The sequence below is a fragment of the Pan troglodytes genome, chromosome 5 (assembly GCF_028858775.2).
Source record: "Pan troglodytes isolate AG18354 chromosome 5, NHGRI_mPanTro3-v2.0_pri, whole genome shotgun sequence".
Classification (NCBI taxonomy): domain Eukaryota; kingdom Metazoa; phylum Chordata; class Mammalia; order Primates; family Hominidae; genus Pan; species Pan troglodytes.
In genome coordinates this window covers 136,920,610-136,944,303 of record NC_072403.2, presented here as the reverse complement: position 1 = coordinate 136,944,303, position 23,694 = coordinate 136,920,610, and the positions used below count along the sequence as shown (strand labels likewise).

General features: G+C 36.4%; 1 protein-coding gene across 2 annotated transcripts in view; it reads right to left on the bottom strand.

Moving 5' to 3' along the window:
- Positions 1-23,694, bottom strand: part of RNF217 (ring finger protein 217) — a 129,568-nt gene that overhangs the window by 25,106 nt on the left and 80,768 nt on the right. Inside the window, exons 2-3 of one of the 2 annotated variants that reach the window (XM_518723.8) lie at positions 15,161-15,394; positions 2,619-2,783 (exon numbers count right to left, since the gene is read on the bottom strand). In XM_518723.8, coding sequence (XP_518723.7) covers positions 2,619-2,783; positions 15,161-15,394 — 399 coding nt within the window. The remainder of the gene's footprint in view (positions 1-2,618; positions 2,784-15,160; positions 15,395-23,694) is intronic. The other variant, XM_054686920.2, reaches the window with a different exon arrangement.

Sequence of the window (23,694 nt, the reverse complement as noted above, 5' to 3'; positions counted from 1 at the left end):
TACCTGTAATTTCAGCACTTTGGGAGGCTGAGGCGGGTGGACCACTTGAGGTCAGGAGTTTGAGACCAACCTGGCCAACATGGTGAAACCCCGTCTCTACTGAAGAAACAAAAATTACTCAGGCATGGTGGCTCATGCCTGTAATCCCAGCTACTTGGGAGGCTGAGGCATGAGAATTGCTTGAGCCTGGGAGGCGAAGTTTGCAGTGAGCCGAGATCGTGCCATTATACTCCAGGCTGGGGAACAGAGCAAGACTCTGTCTCAAAATAAATAAATAAATAACAATATTTACTAAAATTATGAACTAATTAAAACATATACCTATAGTAGGGTACAAATATATATGTGTGTGTGTGTGTGTGTGTGTATACACATACTTTCCTAACAAAATTTTAAATACATTTAGTTATCATGATTGAAAGCATTTATATGAAAATATGTGATAATTGTTTACCTGGAGGCATTATGTGAGAAATTCTTCATTTCTTTTACTCAAATTCCTACCATCTTCCTATTTTATATTTATAAATGGTAAAAGATATATTTATGAAAAGAAAGCCTTACAGTATAAAACAAATATTAATTCACTCAGTAATATCTCCTCATGGGTTTCTGTTGTAATAATAGAAATGTTCCATGGGGCAAAACATAATTTTAGGGTCCAACAAAAAAGGTAAAGTTTTAAAGTCATGCTTAAAAGAGAAAGAAAAATGAAACCATTTATACTCCAAACACATCATAAAATATGACTTAAACAGACAGAAACTTCACAGAACCCAAATCCCACCAGAAAGTAGGCTCTCTGCTACAATGTAATAATGTCCACTGATTCCATGGTTCTTTTCCTTTCAGCCATTTAAAAGGTAATCCCTTTTAAAGCCCTGACCTTTTAGCTATTACTTCAAAGGGGAACCAGCATTTATGCTTTCTCTTAACAGTTTATCTACATTTGTTACAACTGTGGAAAGTTGTTAGAACATTCAGTAAATTCCCCATGGTCGGCTTCTTTTTCTTCCTTTACATTATAGTCCATTTAAGGTTGGGTTAAGAGATTACAGTAACAAATGTATGTATTTTGTGTTACATCAGTTTATTCGGAATTTCCCCAACGTATAATGCTGCAGTGGTGCTCATTCCAAATCCAGTTGTAGAACCAGGCTAACTTGGAATTGTTTTTACAGCTTTCCAAAGGATATAAAATGCACTTATGAATAACTGTTAAGTAGAATAACTTAACAGCACTCTAAGTTCCTACTGGTCTTTGTTTTGTTTGAAACTGAGCAGTAGCTTTGAATAAACTAAAAAGGCAAGAGAAAGGGGGGAAAGGCCTCATTTTCTAGTTGTTCTTTAATGGAATGAAAAATAAGTATACTGAGCAACCGATGCAGTGATCTGAAATAGCTCTAAAACAAAATGGGTGACTGTGGATGAATTTGCCTTCTACAAGGAAAACAAAGAAAACTTTAGGCCAAATATCTTTAGACATCACTTCTATTAGAAAGCCAGGTCATCTAAACTATTTCAAAAATTTCTTCCAATTGCTAAAAATGCAACACGTTATTTCATACAATACTTTTCCTTACTATATTTATAAACCAGTATGTGAATTTGGTATAGTAAATCTGTACATTTATTATTATTAGGCTCATTTATAGGCTTAGAATATACTTTTAGTTCCAATTGTATTCATAATTTTTAAATTTTAAACATTTTCTGGCAATTCAAGTTTCATTTATCTGGTGCTAAGTCTCCAAGAAGTAATTGCAGAATTGTGCTTAAAAGATAATTAGGCCAATTTAGAGATTATTTCCAAAAATAAATTTGGCAAAGGGTAGGAACCACATAAGGCAAAGGGTACTCACACATGATTTTCTACAGTAAGATTTTTTAAAACTTTCAAACTTCAACAGATCTCTATACTATAGACATCAAATCCAAAGTTTTCTGGTTGAATTTACTGGCTGACCTCCCGTAGGAGAGTCTTCCCTGGCTGTTTGCTTGGCTAACTTTCAACACATCTAGGTCTGAGCTCAAATTGCCTGCTAGGTCTTGATTACTTGCATGATTATCAAAAGAAAGATGAAAAGTGGGATTCATAAAATCCCTAAGTCCTGATTTTAGCTATGAGCTTTTACTTTACCAGATTTGCAAAAAAGCAAAACAATCAGTTCAATTTAATGTAATTTTTAAGTGATCAGCAATGTCAGCAAGGAAAGAAAAGCAAAAGATTGCAAGGATTCAAAGCCTATATAATTGAGAAGTAATTATAGTACACGTGGCAGACTAGAACTTATACTTTTATATCACTTTTATGCTATATTTTTCCTATAAAGTACATCCTCATTTTTAAATGTAATATAAGGAGCTCGATGTCTTAAGTCAATATTTATATGTGGCCTCCTTAAATTTTGAAGAGTAATGCAAAAATAAGAATATACATTGTTTATCTATAAAAATTTTCAGTTTAATTATATAATCAATTTTCCAAAATAAAAGAGCAATACTCTTTTTCCACATACCTGCATTAAGACAGTTATAATTCCCTTCAATAATGTAAATATTGTTCAGTCATATCCAGATGTACATGTTTTTTCTTTTCCTTCTAAAAGTTATCTCACCTTGCACTTTGGACACTTCTGGGCATTCCTCTGCCCATGCTCAATTTCGCTGGCCCAGTGACGCAACAATTTGTCTCCTTTTTTGTACTCCTTGCAGTTAACACCTTCATGCCAAGGAGAGTGGCACTTAAAACACCAGACGAATTGGCAGGTAGGGCACTGGATCTGTGTAAGAAAAAAATCATATTAATTACTAGTGGATATACTGAAAGTGTCTAAAAGGATAAGAAGGTGATGCTTGGGGAAATTAGCTAAAAGTTTATAATTTAAAATACCTCCCCCTCTATAAGACTCAAACTACAGGAAGATATGAATACTCTGTTACTACAGGAAAGAATTGCTTTGGCAAGGAAGACTTGGCTATTTGTAGGCTGTACTGGAGTTAAACATTTGGTTCTGGAAACCAATTTAGCTTTAAGAAAATCTCCCAGATTTAAGTGCAGTCTCCCAGATTGAACCTGAAGGCTCACAAGGCCCCAAATCCACACACTCAGGCTGCCCTTTAATTCACCTTTCCTTTGAACGAATTACCCAGCCATTTCCATTGTCTTCTTAAGAATGGCTTATTTCATTTTATTTTTAAAAAGCCCCACAGATGCTTCATCAAATAAAAAACACAGTAGCAGTCTGGGTGTGGTGGCTTATGCCTGTAATCCTGGCACTTTGGGAGGCTGAGGCGGCTAGATCACTTGAGGTCAGGAGTTAAAGACCAGCCTGGCCAACATGGTGAAACCCCATCTCTACTAAAAATACAAAAATTAGGTGGGCATGTTGGTGCATGCTTGTAATCCCAGCTACTCAGGAGGATGACACGAGACATGACAATCACTTGAACCCAGGAGGCGGAGGTTGCAGTTGAGCCGAGATTGTGCCACTGCACTCCAGCATGGGCGACAGAGAGAGACCATCTCAAAACAACAACAACAACAACAATAAAAACACAGTAACAAACAAACTGCTAGAACAGCATTTGCTATGAAGCAGCATCTAAAATAATGGATACTCCTGGTTTGCTACCAACGTAAGGCAGGCTAATTATAAAAACAATGCAAAGCATTCTATTATTAGAAATATATCAATATAGTGGCCCTGTGGCCTGTACTTAGAAAACCGTCAGAAATGGGCCTTCATATTTCACTATGTGGAGGGGTATATGACAGTGCACGTGTAAGTTTAATATGAATATCTGTCTTCCACTTGACATGGAGGATATTTTATCTGACTTCCTTTATTTTGAATGATAGTGGAATATTCCACTCATACACATTATTTCCACTCCTAACTCTCTAAAAGCATATGGGTATCACCTGACTTACAGAGCCCTATGTGATTACAATGGATTAATAAAATGTCTCATTATGAATGATATTTATAACTGACCACTCTCTTTGCTCCTCTATGTCACGTCACTGCAGCATGTGTGAATTTACTGACTACATTTTAAAGGTTAGTTAGAATTTCCTTTTTGGAAAACAACTTTTTTGACAATGGAGGTTCTACTATATAGATTAATTAGCTGAGTGGCAATTACAATCACAGCTCTTCTGTTAATAACTCAAAGCACTGTAATTTTCACTTATGTCAAGAATGGATAATGCTCCTCTTGTGCAAATATGAAGTAAAAGTACTTTTGTTATTAACTTTATATAAAAATGGTATTCTGTCATAAGGCTTAAAAGATTTTCACGTTTATTTATTTATTAAAATTCTGTTCAATGATAATGTCTATGCTGAATATATTACATGCATTATTTATTTTCATCCTCAAAATAATGCTGGAAGGTAGATATGAACATCATCAGTTTACAGATGATGGAAATGAGACTCAGATAGATTAAATAACTTGCTGAAGGTAACACAGCACATATGTGTTAAGAAGGAATTTAAACGTAAGTTTGTCTGGCTCCAAGTTTAGCATACTTTTCGCTATAGTCTTATACTAAACGGCATTTGTTCTTTGACAATTGACAACTTAAAATGTAGTAGTCAAAGATGGTCATATCATTAAACTATTCAATAAGTCAGAATTCCACATGATTACCAAGATAAGGTGAACTTTGAAAATTCTTTTCAAGATCTACTTATATAAATTGAGAAACTACTTGGTTTAAGTAAAAAAATGAAAAAAGAAAAAAGGATGTTACTCTTTAGTTACTTAAAATAACTGTTTTCCTTTTTGATCATTACAATTAAAATAAATCATTTTTAAAAGAAAACAAGTTGAAGTAGATGAGATTCAGCTAAGAAAACAATATAAAATGTTTACTTCCATTTGCCATTGAGCAATGAAGACTAGATGTAAATATCACATGGAGCCTTCCTTTCCAATATAATGAATGAAATGAGGAAAGAAGGAAAAAAATTGCTTTTCCTTACGCATCTAACATTAAGTCAGAACACCTGAAAAGTTAATTCGGTTATCTTCTATTGGACATTATTCATAATTCTGAATCACTAGATTCTAGCATCATTAAATGAACTTTTTGAAAAGATCTCTCTAGTTTTTAATCAGTCTTAGATTATATTTATGAAATATTAGAATGAATGTAAAGATGCTTCGAAACTGGGATTCACTCTATAAATGTCAGACATTTAATGACTCAAAGATCTTTGTGATTAAGTGCTGAACTATCACATTTGTGAATCTCTAATGAAGACAATTATAGCAATGCATGATTCTCCTAAGGCATCAGAATAATAAAGAATCTGACGCTTTGTGTCCAAACCAGGGACTCTGGCTCATAATAAACAACCAAGTCCTACTGCAGATGCTATTGCAAGTCCTCACCAACAGCACAGACTTAGTGGGAAACTGTGACCAGAGTTATGGGGCAGACTCTCAAGTGAATACGAATAAGTTAAATTCATACTGGATTGCTTACTATCTCTCACTGAAAACATCAGAATCACTCTTTATTTGCTTTGGATTAAAACCATAAAAGGACTAATAGCCACGTCCAACAACTTTGGTATTAAAAGACTACATCTGAAATTGTCCTAGATTTTTTGTTCTGAAGATGCCTCATTCATTTTGAACTTAATCATATTCAAAATTGGCCTTACACAAACACATACAGACATCAACACTGCATCTTCCTCCACTCTTTTATTTACAGTTATTCTTCCACATGAAACGCTATCTCACAACCACAGACCCACCACATGGAGTGCCTGCCTTCTTAGTAATTACAGTCACACAGAAATCATCATGCCCTGTCCTTGTGGCTCAAAGTGTGGTTGCAGGGCCAGAAACATCAGCATCACCTGAGAACTTGTTGGAAACACAGAATTCATGAATCCTTAGACCTCAGAGCCAAAAGTGCACATTTTCACAAGGTCCGAAGGTGATTTGTATGCATCCTAAAGTTTGAGAGGCACTGCTCTATACCATGTGACTGCATCGCCCAGGCCACAATTTATTGGACCAGGAATGAGTCCCTAAGCCAAAAACATGTATCCACTAGTTGGCAAGCTGCCTAAGCGGTGGCATGAGCTTTGTGTAGCAGGGGTGCTCATTGTTGAATGGAAATTAGCCAAGATAGATTTTTCTCTCTTGAGGAGTGTCATGGAGATACAAAGGATGCCTTCATGGAGGCAAAGACAGAGAAGAGCTAAATGACTACAATGCAGACCACTGGAGAAGGACACAGACATTGACTTCTGGTGAGATGACAGAAGGGCTCTCACACTACCAGAGCTTGTGTCTGATTCTCTATGAGGCCTGCCTGGGCAGCTGCAGAGAGTATTTTCCTGCCCTTCCTGCTCCCCATGGAGCCTTAGACTAAACCTCACTAATTGAGGTAGCCCAAGAAACAGTACATTTCTGCTTCTGGTAACTGGAAGAGTCCAGTGGATTAAACCTATTAAAATCCTATCTTGATCAAATGCTCCTTTCTTCAAGATGTCTTCCCTATTTCTTGCAACCAGATTCAGTACCTTTCTTATGGAACTTCCATTAGGGATGTAGATGTCTAATCTCTCCAACAGCCCACAAGTTCACTCCTCAGTGAACTGTGTTTGTCAAAGGCTTTGTCTCATGTAAAATGAATGATTTTGCACACAGTTTAGGTATCACGTATCAGTTAACATTAAATGAATTCAAAGAAAAACCAACATATCTAATTTATGACTAGTGGCTGAGGTAGTATTACTAATTCCTATATTATCAGATGATGTTTACTAAATACATTGTCCTAATGAACTTTTACTAAGCACTATGATCAACGCACAAACTCTTCTAAAAGAGGCAAGCAGGGCTTCAAGTGCTTCAAGAATAAAGTTATCAGAGTTAAGAATCTTAATTAGCTTTCTCCAGAACTCACAAAAGATAAAAAAACCTTACATTAGATTTTTGACTTTTGAATACCCTTAGTTTTACCAGAAATCTGTGCTATACTGAGATGAAAGTACGCCGACTCACCTGCCCTAAGAAAATGGCATTTTCTCCTGATAATTCATCAAGTCGAGTAAGGAAACAACCCACAAAATAAAAACAGTGTCTAAAACTAAAGAAAACCCCAGATCATTATTTTCCTGCCTAAATTCTAGATACCCCTATACACATCATTATTTTAAATAAATCACAAAATCATTACTTATCAAATTCAAAATATTAGACAACATTCATGTGTAAAGTAGCACCGCAAATATAAGAGCTGATTCAGTTTTCCAAAAAGGATTTGCTTTACTAGAACCTCAGGTTCAGATTCTCAATAATGAAGCACATGTATCAATTCATTTTCCCATCCAACAAATATTTATTGGGCACCTTCAAGTAGCAGGAACTGCCTATGTTGATTGTAGGCAGAAAAAAATGAAAATACTTGTCCTTAAGGAACTTACTGGGGTCTGACAGATATAAACCAAAAGAGCTATAAAGGCATATAGTAACTGCCAGAATAGAAGCTGGGACAAGTGAGTGCCATGGAAAGAGGCTTCAGTGAAGCTGGAACATAAGCGTTCAGAGAGAATGTGGCCTTCAACAATGAGTAGAATGTTACAGGGACAAGTAATGAGGTAACACTTTGAATAGAGGGTTCATCCTGAGCCACCACACAGAGGCCCAAGAGCACATGATATATTGGGGAAACAGCAAGTGTTCTAATGTAGCCTGAACAGAGATGTCACTTCAGCTAGCTCAACCCTGATCCTTGCTAAGTGTACAATAAATGGAGCCAGTAAGTTCCTATAATCCTGGCATGTCCCCCAAAATATACCATGGTCCAGAAACTCTGCATAGGAAACATGTAAAAATCATGGCTGTCAGATTCGGGTATGTCCTAAAGAAACTAACCAAAATGGTAAATAATTGGGAAATCCTGTAGTTATAAAAATGTTTTAAAAACTGAAGATGCTTTTCTTGAAGATGAGATGTGGAGAGGTACAGCATGTTATAGAGAGGAGAAAATGAGTCTTGATGAATGGCTTCAAATACTTTCAAGGAAGCACTGTTTGCTCCCTTATAACATCAAATCCTAAAGCCAGATGGTGGCAATGGAAAGAAATTCTCCATATGGGAAAACATATTTTGACTTCTTGTCTTTAATCTTACTCCCTGATATTTCACTGCCTACTTGGGGATCTCTTCCCTGCATGGAAATGCCAGTAACATACAGTCTTCATGAGGCACTGCACCCTTGAACACAGTCCAAATGTGGCCAAGTGATCCTTGCCTTAGTTTCTCACAGCACAGCTAAAACTAAGCTGGAAAGGGAAAGAGAAACTTTCCTAAAGGCTGAGGACCAACAGCAGACCAAAACAAAACAAAACAAATAAAACCACACACACACACACACACAAACACACACACACAAAACGCATGACAAGGTAAGCTATATTGAGATATGGTGCTTATTTATATAAATAACCTTACTGAACTCCCTCAACATTGGTTTCCTTTTACATATGCAACACAATTATTTATTGCACAATGCATTCACCTCAATACTAGCTTTTATGTTCAAGCTGGACTCATACTTTTCTTGGACAGCATGTCTGAACTTGAGAATGGGGGTTGTTTGAAAAAGTACTCTCTCCCTAATTTGAAAATCACTATTTCATATCAGTCCATCTTGCTCCTACCACCTGGAAACACCTTCAGCATTTACAGGCTCTTCCTGTAAATCCAGAGAGCAAAGCCCAGAGAAGCATTTGTCTGGGTCTATTTCTTGTCCGAGGACCCATTTCTTCACTGGTGAACACAAAGGGTACTGGAAAATTCTTCCCTGATTTGCATAGCCCAAAGTCCTGGCCAGAAAAATGTGGTATCATCCTGTTTTGAATAAGATGTCCTGTTCTGAACACAACAGAATCAGGATAACATCTCACAAGAGGTACCCACATAAAATAGCAAGAGGTCCACTGTGTTACAGTGTACATAAGGAAATGAGAATATTCTCTGTGACCAATAAGTGAAGGCAGGAGGGAAGCATACCTCAGCCTAAAGGTAACAATGAATTATTTCAAATCTGAGGTTTTTGAAAATGGAAAGGAATGATTCTATTAACAAGTTCCTTAACAAAAGCAGTGTTCAGAGTCTGCATGGCCAACTGGTAGGCATATTGTAGAGGGGATCCGTGCACTGTGTAGACAGCCCCAGTAGATTCTCTTACAAATCTAAGTAGGTAAATATGGAAAGGTAGTAGCACAGAGGGTAGTAGATAAGAAATGTAAGGTCTTCACTTCACTTCTTTCAGAATATCTTCCAGACCATTTTATAAGGAACACCACACTTGGCCTACTTTAACACACGATCTCGGGGGCCATCAGAGAGAGACGATTCTTCACTTGTTCATTGTGCTAAAAACCCAATGACAATGGGATAAAGGGAAAACAGTTCTTAGTACCAGTGCAGGTCTATTTATCCTAGCTGCAAGATTTGATTATTACTATAGTTTGTTTTTTTAGGTGAAGTGTAGGCTAAAATATCAGATAAATTCCAACATTTGGCTGTTAGAAGTTCGAGCACAAGTTAAAAACCTCTAAAAATATTGTCTAATTTATGCATCAAAAAAGCAAACAAAGAACAGCCTTAGCAAAACACTCCATTAGTAACTGAAGAAAGAAATGCTAATATAATTTAGTAGGCTTGCATCATAGCTGAGTGTTATACATTTTTTCAAGGATAATGTATGTAACACACACTTTGTTTACACTGGCGTCTATCAACAGGGCTAGACGACTTTAACTGTATCATAAGTCTATGCCAACAACAGCCATTTAAGAAACTAAACTTTTTTTCTATGGGCTCCTGACATGAGTGATACATTAATCCCAAGAGAAATCAGTGTGTGTTGTAAGCTACCCTAACCTTGCAGGGAAGACGCACAACTAGATTCTCCATTTGTAAACACTGTCAACTTAAAGTGATGGTGTCAGGGAAAACCAGAACAAAGCAGCATACTCATTACACGTTCATGGGAAAGCTTTACACATTCTTATATATGGGAAACAGTTCTCAAGTTATCTTTACCAGAAGGAAGGTTAAGCACATTTTAAAGTACACTAGTTCGCAACAACCGATTGATTTGACTGTATTCTTAAAGCCCTTAGAAAATTCTTTTACCACATGAGAAAATATTTGTGTAGTGTTTATAAAATGTAATTTCTACTCAGAGGGTTTATAAGGAAGAAAAAAAGACAGCTAGAGAGATAAGGTAAGCACACAGACAGAGTTTCTCCAGGGAATTTTATTGGCTTTTTTCTTTCACCTGGGGTGAAAGATGCATCAAAAGTGCCATTGTATAAATTATCAAGATTCTGCTTAACATTTGTGGGAAGAAGAATGGGGATTATTAGTCTTGTCTGAAGAAAACCATCAAAAGAATTACCTCTAACGTGTTCTCTAACATGTTGATAAGCATGACCTTCAACTCTTTCTCCAAATCGATATGAAAAGGGGCATCATTTCTTAAGTCTGCACTTGGAATAAGAACGAAACCTAGAATTGCACCTACCTCAGTAAAACCTGTATGAGTAAAATAACTACTTTTAATCCTTTACACATCTCTCCTCTCTTCCATAAAGAACTGCTATCACCTCCTCTACCTCCCAAAGAATATTTTTTTCATTTTCGTAAGTTCAATGACAATCCCCTTCACTGCCCCCAATATTGATGACTTCCACCAAATCACTCCTGAGTCATGTTTTCTGGACATCTCTTTGATGCCCTAAAGGGAAGACCTTTAGGGCATCAAAGTTAAGTCAAACTTAACACTATCAACATATTTCAAACTGAACTAATTTTCCATTTCCCAAACCTGCTCCTCCTCTTCCAGACATAGTCAATTTTACCCCTCCTTTCTGCCCATTGTCCACCACTCACCCCATGTTTTCTTTCAACTATATTCTTTTTTACTCCCCCATGCCCTTCTCAATACCCAGGGTTGCTCATTCTGCTCTCTTTGCCTAATAATAATAACAATCATAATACTTTCCAGTATGTGTCATATGTGGTGCTAAGTAATTTATATGTGTGATTTCATTTAATTCTTACTACATTCTTATGACATAGGTACTATTACTATCCCCAGTTAAAGATGTGGAAACGATACTCAAGGTGACAGAGCTAGTGTGTGACAGGCTGAGAGTTTAATTCCAGTGTGAAAGCAGTGCTCTGACCTGCCTTTTCAACCTTGGTAAATCCAACACCTCAAGGCTTAATGTGTTTACTCTTAAATGAATCCTTCAATAAATATATTTTGAGTGCACCCTCTATCAGACATAGGCTTGACACAGGTTATCAGCAGTGAATGAAGTAAACTTGGACCTGGACTCCCAGAGACCAGTTAGAAAGAGAAACTTAAAGCAAATAACCACACATATATATCATAGAATCCCAGGTGATAATTGCTATGGTGAAAATCTTTGGGTGTGGGTGATGTGTCTATCTCCAGGCATAACATGAGGACATTAGTCAAAACTTCAACATTTTTTTATTTCTCCATCATTAACTTGTTCTCTATATTGATATGCGGTTGCTGTTGCACTGATAAATTACAGGAACTATTCAGGTTAGAAATTAGATTTCTAGTTGGAAATTGAAGTCAACCTTGTAGAAATGGAACGGTAAGCCTTCCTGGCATCATGACAAGAGTTTTAGGGAGAAGAAGACAGAAATACTATGGATGAAAAAGTGAGACTGGATTTGACAAAAGGCAAGGTTGTCTGAATGTAATCTCTCAATTCATGAATGCACTTGTTCTATTTGATATAGTATGAGTTTGACAATGTTCAGAACATAATATAAAGCTCTATTTACTCAGATTTTTGCCAGAAGGGAATTGTTGGGTGTTGGGCCTGGAAGGATAAATGGACAGGTAAGAGTTCTAGTTACTGCTTATTGTTATATTCTTTTTACCCTTTATCCACCTGCTGAGTACAAACAATTTAACAAGTGGTCTTCACAAAAATTAAAACCCCCATATATGATATTTTAGGTCTCAAACTTCATGTGAGAAGCACTTACTCAGCTATAAAATAGCTATAATATTTTCCAACAGTTGAATTGGCAGCAAAAGCCATAATAAATGTTCAAAGAATGACATCTTGGATAAAGATACTGTGAATCAATGACTCAGAATAACATTAAAATAAACATTACAAGGGTTTTATCAACAGATACAAACCTACTTAAGCCTGTAAACATTATTATAAAGAGACGTTAAATTGCACAGAAACGTCAGACATTAGAAGCAACCATTTTTTTTCTATTTCTATTGCCTCATGATGCAATGTATTGTGTGTGACTACTTGAATTCACTCCTCTTAAAGTTACAATAAATGACACCAATTTGGAACTACCTTATTTTATTAGAGAAACTGAATTTTTAAAAATACTGCAAAATAAAAAATGTTCACCTGTTCATCACAAAGAACAAAGATCTTAGTCTCAGTACAGGGTGCCATACTGTGGCCATGAATCTCACGATTGGTTGGCTGGGGTATCCATGTCAGTGCTCTCCTTACCTATAATACCCAGACAGGTATGGGCATGTAAACCAGGTAGTTAATGTTAACATAAACCGCAGAGTTTAATGATGAAAAATGTTATATAAACTTTACACTAAAGTAAGTAAAAATTATTGCTTCAGGAATTATTTGAATCATTGCTAGAACTTTGTACAGCATAGATCAAGAAGATTATTAACTTCTTCTGTTATCGATCTTCTCTTCTACACTAGTAAAGAAGAGTAACAAAAATAATCATCCTCAAATTCTGTGGTAGTTTTACTCTTTTGAAATTTGCTTAAGTTTCATTTTATACTGTAATGAAATTTCCACCCCACACCCACCGCTGAGGATCTTAACTGCTTCATAATCAACATGTATTGTGTTGTTGAATTCCTCCTCACACCAAAGAAAATTTTCTTTTCCTCTACTAATCAAAAGGAATCAATTGAGTTTAATAAATTTAAGATGTTGATCCATTTGCCCCTGCTTCTCTTCTTACCTACAACAAATCAATAGACATTGGAGAAGCCTGACGTCTGGGAAATGTTATCAGAATACCATGGGCTCGCTCAAAATTATACAAATATAGAATCTTCTATTTGTCAATTTTTACATATTTCACTCTCAATACATGTGTATTGTGATACATTATGCTCATCACAACATGATTTTGGTGATTTCAGATGAAATGAGACGTAAAACATTTCACTATTGCCATAATTGTGACTTAAATTATAACTCCTTTACCCATTTCATAAAAACAACACCTTTAAAAGTTACTCAGTTAGTCCCACTCTAATTCAATTTTGTACGTGTTTTAATTACTGCAATTTTAAAAATTAGTATAGTCTCAGTTTCTATATATCTAAGTCCAAACATATATTAGAAAAAAATTGAATATCCTAATTTACGGAATTACGAGTCCTTCTAAAACTAGTAATTTCCTGATCTTATACAATAACATACAATTGCAATGAAAATAACTTAAAAATAATCTAAGGATATATAGCATGAAGTAAAAGTATCCTATTAATGTTCAGTTAGCCTTCAACACCACTGTAGGGCAGTACTTTAGTTATACAATTTTGTAACCTCAAAAATAATGCTTTTTATAGAAGAGAAAAATAGGATTTTTTTCTAAGTTATGCCTGATAGAGAATGGCCTGCATAAAAACAGTAAATAAATTAACTATGAGAGCCAAGCAGTTTCAAAGAACAACGACTCACGAAGAAGCTTTGACTAACCTACAAATACTGTAGCTTATAACTGCAACAGCAGAGGAAACTACCTGCTAAACCATGGTCCCCTCAAAGCTACAAAATGAATAATGTAACTGCTGCTCTCAAGAAAGGGAACATGACCAGAAACTTACCTTAAATGGAGATGACTTCAAACAGCCTTTGAAACCACTTCATCCTGCCATTTTGCTGTAATGACAAGGATGAAAACTACTGCCACAGCCTCACTGGTTTTCTGCTTCATTTACTGCAAAGATTCTCTACTGTGGATTAGTCACCCGGTGAGGCTCAAAAATTTGGAAGACAATTGTTCTCGGGTGGGCCTGGGGCACTGGTGTGTCATGAAAGTTCTCGGGTGATTCTAACATACAATCAGGGCTGTGAATCAATGCTCTGCTGTCACAGTTGTTGCCTTGGTTTCAAACCAGGCTTCTGTCTGGTCCTCTTGTGATAGCTTCTATGAATGCTGCCAGATGACATTTCTCTAATGCTTACAGAGTTAAATCCAAACTTCTGCGCAAACTGCACAAGACTCAACATGATCTGCTCTTATCTGCCCGATCAGCTGCCTCTCCCGACTCTCCACCAGCTCTAGAGGCACTTGATTACAACAAGCCTGGCCTTAGCCTCAGGGGCCGTGCACTTACTCATCCCTTGCTCTGAAATGCTCACCATGTTTATCTGTCTGGAGAACTGCACCTCCTCTGTGAAGCCATTCCTGACATCCTAGAGCCTAACCCTCTTTCAAGTGTCCTCAAAGCACCCTATATGTACACAGTTTTGTGTTTTTTTCTAATCATATTGGACTGTCATTTTTAGAACACATGTCTCTCCCATCTTCGACTTTTTTTTGAAGCAGGGACTGTATCACATTTGCTCTATAGCCCCCAAACTTAGCACACTGCCTAGCATATACAGCATTCTGTATTTGCTGAATAAATGAATGAATACCATTTATACTATTTTTACCTATTATAGACAGAACAAGAGGAGACTTACATTGGGACCACTGAAAAAAAAATCAAGTCCATAATAATAAAGAAAAAGCCTTAGTGTTTATTTAGTATTTGGTAGTAGTAACTATTATTACTCTAAAGATCAGCCTTCCTATAAGGTTACTAGATTAATTTTCAACATGGTTAAAGTCAAAGACAAAACTGTAATTAATTCCTTAAGAGCGCTCTCTTATCATCAGCCTCCCCAAACCATATGCTTTCAGAATGATGGCCAATATATGCTCACCTTCAGCTCCATAAAGGAAAGATGCCCCCTTAATGCCCACGACAAGTGGATCTAATCTGGCTGCTTCTGCCATGTGACATCTAACCCACAGCTCTGGTGAAAATGCTTACTTTGTATTTGCTTTCTGATCTGGAAGGGGTGGGAATATGTCCTTTTTTCTTGAAGGTTGTAAAGTGCTTGCACTGAGGACATGGCTTGGTGCTGGAATCAATACGGCCAAGTTCCAAGAAGTACTTATACTTGATGGAGTCTTCATGCGTTAAGTTATAGACAACAGTTGTTTCTTCCAAGAATTCAAAACACTCTGTGATGGGGCATTTGATTTCTACTTGGCCAAGTTGTACCTGCATGATGGAAGAGCAGATGGAAGGAAAAAAACGTCACTGGTTATTTTCTTTCATTTTTTTTTTTGTATACAGTATTACTTATTTCATGACTGCAATAAAGGATTGTGTGTAATTTTTAAGATAACATAATGAATGTTAATCACCTTGATACCTGCTTTAGGCAATACCAAAATAATCGCTACGTAATGTTTCTGAAATGACTTATAGGGCATTTAAGTCTTCTCTGATCATTCTTTTTTGTGAAAAGAAATGGACCTAAGCCACAGGCTCACCAAAGAAGCAAATTATCATCTCATGTTTCTGGAAACTGCAGGGTTAGACAGCATTCAGATGATGCACCAACTGCAAGAACTGCGGGGTCAGGCAGCATTTAGACAACATGCCAAATAAAAGGTGTTTCACATTTTTCAACATCACTGCAGAATACTTCAGCACTAAACTCTGGGCACATTTTACTATTTTAAAAGGACAAAAGATTTTGTAATGTATAATGCCTAATAGTTTAAAAATTGTTACAAAAAATAACTGTTTCCTCTGACCCTTCTGTGTTAAGAACATAAAGTAAGTAGTTCCTATATAATGAGAATCATAGGAACAAGTAAGAAAATGAAACCAGTTACAACAATGTAAAACATCCTTATGAAATCTGGCTGCTACTGCGGTAATTTACAAAATTAATGTATTCAAAGGACTACGAAGCTAGATTAGGAGAGAAGGGAGGATACATCAAAACACAACATTTAGCATGTGTTATGGAGTACTAGATATGTTTAGCATTAAAAATTACAATAAAAGATTAAAGCACAAAGTGTGGACACAACTAATTTTTAAATGATTAAAATAAACTACTTTGAAATAATGAGTAGCTAGAGTATTTTTTGTAAGTAGTGAACAATAACTCTTTATATTCATGGCATTACAATCTCTTTTGTCCATCCTAATGTAGTACAGGGAGGCACTAAAAACTCCAAATGACAAACAACACCAAACCCTTTCTTTTTTATTTGGGTGAATCTCACATTCTCAGAAAGCAAAACATACGCACTTGGAGTAGAAAAGCATGCTATGAAGACTCAGGTAGGAATGGGAGAAAGCCACGCAGTTTGGGGAAAGAAAAACATCACTACAAAAAGCAATTTAAAAAAAAACTAAATTCATAGTAACTTTTAACATTGCTATTTATCTGGCACAAACTTGAGGTAAGGTAGTTAAGAAGTTGCAGGCTGAAGGATGCATGGGGTGACATATTGAATACCAGAAAAGGACATGAGCTAAGCTGAAAGCAAAATGAAAGAGGGTGGCTTTGGATAATTCTCCTTATTAGTATTGACCTGTTAAAAGTATAAATTGTTGCATAATTTTATGCTACTACTGTACAAAACATGGCCCAGAGAGGATTTAAAAATATGTGCCCAAACACTTTTTTCTATTTTTTTGGATGAGTCTGCTCACAGTCCCAATCAGATTTTATTATTCATGTTACAGTGTTACGATGCTATTATAATTCAAATTACGTTTTAGAATCAATTATTTTGTTCTGCCTCAAGACAAAACTTCTCAGGAGATTTTTGTGTAGATAAAAACCCCTGTGTAACCAACTAAGAACCTGGCTTAATGAAGTTTATAACTTAAACATTAAAAAATGATTAAATGTTTCCTCTTTTAATATTCTGTAGGCATTTATGGAGCACGATTCTGAGGCAGGTACGGGCTAGGTACTGAAGCTTTGCAGGTACATGTCAGTAAAGAGGCAATCAGGATGCAAAATGGTGAGTACAGGGTTTCAGGAGAAGTACAGTAATCTCAGACCTGGGGGGATCAAAAGAGGTTTCTTGGAAGAAGTGAGGATTCAAGTGAGAGCTTAAGACTAGCAGGATTTAGCCAAACAAAAGTGAGAAGGGGTTTCAAGCAGATGAAAGAGACAACTTGGGCAAAGGCCTGGAGGAAAGAGAACACAGCACTAGCATACCCCAATTGGATCAACTTGTATAGCACCCAAATGCACATGCATCTGAACTTAAAGATCACCGCCTTGGGACGGCTCTTAAAGATGAACAGCAGACTGGACCACAAAGTGTGAGTAAGGAAAGATGAGGCTGTAAGCAAAGATGAACCAGCTAGGACCAGAGCACAAGGGCAGAGCATGAAGCCACCTTAGGAGTCTGGATGTTTTTCTATTTAAATAGAAAACTGCAGTTTTCAGAATGTGAGAGATAGTTTCTTTCAAGTCCACAGAAAAGGGGCTTACTTGGGCCACCTCGAGAGGCACTTGTTATTGGGAAGCAGTACATTTCTGTGATTAAGAGCCTGAATTTTTTACTCTGAGGTCAGTGTTTGAATCCAGCCTTCTTCACCTATGAGTTTATTTTATTTTAACTATGTAAATGATAACAATGGAAGCAGCAATTTCACAGCCACTCAGGAAAGGCCAGGTGTTATGGAAACTGAATGCAGTTTAGGGACTAGAGCAATCCAAGGCAGCTAAAGAGGGCAGGTTGTCTTGATACTCCTTCAGCAGTGGGTATTTGTTAATCAACCACATCGGGATACCATCCAACATCCAATCAAACACCTTCTTTTCTACTGCAGTATTTCTCAAATCTGCAAATCTATTCAATTTCCGAAGAATATATTACTTCCTCTTGCTTTCATACTCTCTGCATTGACTATTTTTTACCTTCCCTTCTTTCTCAAGGCTCCAAAATCCCTATCCTACTACACTGAACCAAAGACCTCATATTTTATTGAACACATAGAGGCAATCAGATGCATATTCCCATACCTACCCACTACCAGCTCTAGCAATTTACATCTCTGTTTTCTGTCTTCCCCCTGTAGAGGGCTGAATCTATTTCCGGAACAATGGATATGAGTCTCTTAAAGTGTCTGTTGAGCATTCCAGTTTCCTGGCCCACTCAAGACCTACAGAACTGGAATCATTGTTGACAAGCCAGTAATTGGCAGTTTGGAACAGCTACTCATACAATCCTTCGATTACTCATACTTCTTCATACTAACAATATCCTCTTTTTCATAATATAGTGTTACTCATCACCTATGCAATCTCTTGGCCTCTACATGCATATCTTTTTCAGAAAATTTTCCTCAAAAGATCACTAGCAAACAACTAATTATGATTAAGTGAAGCACAGTTTTTCATGTGTTCAACAAGATATGTATTTCATCAATTCAAGAATGCATTTTAAAAGCACATTTTATTTTCTCGAAAGCCAAGTTTTTTATAATCAAAAGAAATTAGTATTGCACGATAGTTTAATTTGCAGTGTTTTTACTTTCTTGGTGGTGCATAACCGAATACTGCATCCTACAATTGATCACATCTTAGATTTCAGTGAAATGTGGTTTTTATGGGCTAGGTAGTGTGATGGACTTCTGGAAAGATAAGAGGAGAGGGAAACACGGGGTTTCTACTGGAGGAAATGAATAATAAACAAGCAAATAAACAAGGCAGATTGTAACCTGTGTTATGAATGAACTACACATCATGGAAGCAATCTCTAAGGAAATGACAACCTGAGTTGAGAACTGAAAGGCCTGTTATGCAGAGAACATGGGGAAGAGACAGCAAACAAAGGAAACAAGAACATTGGCTCCAGTCAGAAGGTGTCTGATGTGCCTCTGCTCAGAGCACACAACTCAGTGACAAAAATATATACTAAAGGAGGGAGAGAACAGTATGAGATGAAGTTGGAGAGTTAGGCAGAAGACAGATCACATGGGCCTTGTTGGCCATGGTAAAAAGTCTGTATTATACAAAGACAATACAAATCACTGGTTTTATGAGGAGGACTGACATGCTCTTCTTGGAGAACAGACTGCAGAGGAATAAAAGTGAAGGTTGGGAGAATTCTGGAAGTCTGGATTCAATGGCTCTTCCCACAAGTGATGTCTAGCTGTTACAGGCAGTAGATGATAGATGACTGAGAGGTAACAAGATACAGGGTGTATTTTGGAAGTGGAATCAATGAGATTTTTTTAAATTGACAAAAATTTTATGTATTTATGGTATACAACATGATGTTTTAATATATATGTACAGATCAATATATATTAATCAAGCTAATTAATAAATGCATTGCTTCACTGCTCATTTTCAACAGAAGTCAGAACAAAGATCATTAATAGGAGTGGTGAGAGAGAGCATCCTTGTCTTGTGCCAGTTTTCAAAGGGAATGTTTCCAGCTTTTGTCCATTAAGTATGATATTGGCTATGGGTTTGTCATAAACAGCTCTTACTATTTTGAGATATATTCCATCAATACCTAATTTATTGAGAGTTAACATGAAGGAATGTTGAATTTTATCGAAGGCCTTTTCTGCATCTATTGAGATAATCATGTAGTTTTTGTCACTGATTCTGTTTATGTGATTGATTACATAATGTTTATTGATTTGCATATGTTGAATCAGTCTTGCATCCCAGGGATGAAGCCGACTTGATCGTGGTGGATAAGCTTTTTCATGTGCTGCTGGATTTGGTTTGCCAGTATTTTATTGATTATTTTCGCTTCAATGTTCATGAGGGATTTTGGCCTGAAGTTTTCTTTTTTTGTTGTGTCTCTGCCAGGTTTTGGAATCAGGATGATGCTGGCATCATAAAATGAGTTACGGAGGAGAACCTCCTTTTCAATTGTTTGGAATAGTTTCAGAAGGAATGATATTAGCTCCTCTGTACCTCTGGTAGAATTCAGCAGTGAATCCGTCTGGTCCTGGGCATTTTTTGGGTGGTAGGCTATTAATTATTGCCTCAATTTCAGAACTTGTTATTGGTCTATTCAGGGATTCAACTTCTTCCTGGTTTAGTCTTGGGAGGGTGTATGTGTCCAGGGATTTATCCATTTCTTCTAGATTTTCTGGTTTATTTGTGTAGAGGTGTTATAGTATTCTCTGATGGTAGTTTCTATTGCTGTGGGATCAGTGGTGATATCCCCATTATCATTTTTATTGTGTCTATTTGATTCTCCTCTATTTTCTTCTTTATTAGTCTAGCTAGTGGTCTATCTATTTTGTTAATTTTTTCAAAAACACAGCTCCTGGATTCACTGATTTTTTTGAAGGTTTTTTCATGTCTCTATCTCCTTCAATTCTGCTCTGATCTTAGTTATTTCTTGTCTTCTGTTAGCTTTTGAATTTGTTTGCTCTTGCTTCTCTACAGTTGTGATGTTAGGGTGTTGATTTCAGATCTTTCCAGCTTTCTGATGTGGGCATTTAGTGCTCTGAATTTCCCTCTTAACATTGCTTTAGCTGTGTCCCAGAGATTCTGGTATGTTGTCTCTTTGTCCTTATTGGTTTCAAAGAACTTCTTCATTTCTGCCTTAATTTCGTTATTTACCCAGGAGTCATTCAGGAGCAGGTTGTTCAATTTCTATGTGGTTGTGTGGTTTTGAGTGAGTTTCTTAATCCTAAATTTTAATTTGATTGCACTGTAGTCTGAGAGACTGTCTGTTATGATTTCAGTTCTTTTGCATTTGCTGAGGAGTGTTTTACTTCCATTTATGTGGTTGATTTTAGAATAAGTGCCATGTGGCACTGAGACAAACGTATATTCTGTTAATTTAGGGTGGAGAGTTCTGTAGATGTCTATTAGGTCTACTTGATCCAGAGCTGAGTTCAAGTCCTCAATGTCCTTGTTAATTTTGTCTTGTTGATCTGTCTAATATTGAAAATGGGGTGTTAAAGTCTCCCATTATTATTGTGTGAGAGTCTAAGTCTCTTTGTAGGTCTCTAAGAACTCGTTTTATGAATCTGGGTGCTCCTGTATTGGGTGCATATATATTTAGGACAGTTAGCTCTTCTTGTTGTGTTGATCCCTTTACCACTATGTAATGCCCTTCTTTGTCTTTTTTGATCTTTGTTGGTTTAAGGTCTGTTTAATCAGAGACTAGGATTGCACCCCTTGCTTCAGTACATGTATCCTGGAACTTAAAGTAAAATTTTTTTAAAAAAGAAAAAAAATGTGGTACATATGCACCATGGAATGCTATGCAGCCATAAAAAGGAATGAGGCCATGTCCTTTACAGGGACATGGATGGAGCTGGAAGCTATTATCCTCAGCAAACTAAAGCAGGAACAGAAAACCAAACATCACATGTTCTCACTTACAAGTGGGAGTTGAACAACAAGAACACATGGACACAGCAGGGATGGGGGCAGGCGGGAACAACACACACTGTGGCTTGTCAGGGGATGGGGTGGAAGGAGGGACAGCATTAGGAAAAACAGCTAATGCATGTGGGGCTTAGTACCCAGGTGATGGGTTGACAGTTGCAGCAAACCACCATGGCACACGTTTACCTATGCAACAAACCTACACATCCTGCATATGTATCACAGAACTTAAAAATTAAATTAGAAAAAAAGATCATTAATACACCCCCCAAAAAAACTCATACCAAGCTCCTAACAATAGGATAGGTGATAGAAAAAGTCCATAGTATAAAGTGAATTAAGCCGTGAATCCTGCCTTCATAGACCTTGAGAATGTAGCAATTAAATTGGCATTGATAGTCTTCTAGCAAATTGGGATTTGTTGGTATTAATTCATTTAATATTTACCCAATAGTTTAAAAAACTTTTTATTAGGGATAATTAAAGTATATGTGAAGGTTGGCAGATGGGTATTATGAATCCTTAAATAGCCATCCTCTAGCTTACATTGTCAACTTAGAGCCAATCTTATTTCTTCTATACCCTGAATAATATGGCCCTCCCATGTTATTTTGAAGAAAATACCAGATATCATGTCATTTCATTCATAAATATTTCAGTATGGGGCTAAAAAATTAAGAAGTCTTTTTAAAACCATAACCATGATATCATATATCTACAAAAATGTCAATTTTTTAGTATCAAGTTAACATTCTAAATAACATGTCATCTAACTTCTGTTTACTGGATTTTATCTACTTAATGTACTTAAAGATATTTTGCTGCTCCGTGTGTTCAATGCTAATACAACTATTTATATCACTGAAAAAGATGCTGTTCAGTTTTTCTGAACAAAAACATTTCCATGCTTGAAAGGAAAAAATTGCTTAACTCTAAAGGAATCTACAAGGCATCATTAAGAGACACTATTATCCACTTAACGTTCAAGCTACATGGCTAATTTGCCACCTGGGAGAACTCAAAAGTAATTTAATGACTCAGGTGATGAAGACCTCTGGAAAAGTGGCAGACTAATTAATTAAACTCTCCAAAGAAAAGGACGGGAAAAAGTACAAATCTCGGGCCTCATTGCTCAATTTATCAAATGTGTAGTTTATGACTCTGATCATAGTTGTAAGTGTTGGTCATGATAGTTTACAAGGTGCTTTGGATTTTGCTCACTTGATACTAGGGAATTTCATATTTCCTCTGTTTTGAAAAATGGAAATATGTTAATATGTCAGAGAGAAGAGAATATTGCAACAAAAGCAGTAACAATAATCACAAAATATACATAGATCTACTACAAGCAAAGCACAGCTCCAGGTAGTTTGTGTGGATTAATTACTTTGAGGTGCACCATCAGGGCAGACTGATGTCCGCCTCACTTTACTCATCAGTGATTATGGGAAGGTGCCTGCTCTACTGACACATACGGTTTTTTGTTTACTCAGCAGCAACTACAGGGCTTAGTGCTAGATGCCTTTGAATTTTTCTAAAAATGATTTAAAAAATCAAGCCAAAAATTCCAGAAATCTCTTGACTCTAAGCAAGATAAATACAGTACAAAGAAAACATTTAAGTACATCAAGTAAAAGTGATCAATACCAAACACACAGTAACAAGAAGCAACCAGAGAAAAAGGCATATTCCCAAGTAGAAAACTTCAGCCTCAAGTGCCTTGCTGGTAGTTTGTTGTTTAAAAGCTACTCAGTTTCTGGTATTTTGATACAACAGCCTGAATAGACTAATACTCTTGATCTAGAAAAATAAAGTTGTAAAACTTTTTCTGCCAGAAATAAGACTGATCATAGAGCTATAGGAATTACATTAGTGTGACAGTGGCACAAGGATAGATAATAGAACAATGGAACAGAAAATAGAACAAAACCACTTCCATATGAACACTACAGGGCAGTGGGTAGGACTTTTTTTTTTTTTCAATAAATTGTGCTGTTGGTTTAATATCCATTAAAAAAATCAGTCTTGAAGAATCGCCACCCTGTCTTTCACAATGGTTGAACTAATTTACACTCCCACCAACAGTGTAAAAGCATTCCTATTTCTCCACTTCCTCTCCATCTGTTATTTCCTGCTTTATAATAAATAATATATAATAAATATAATA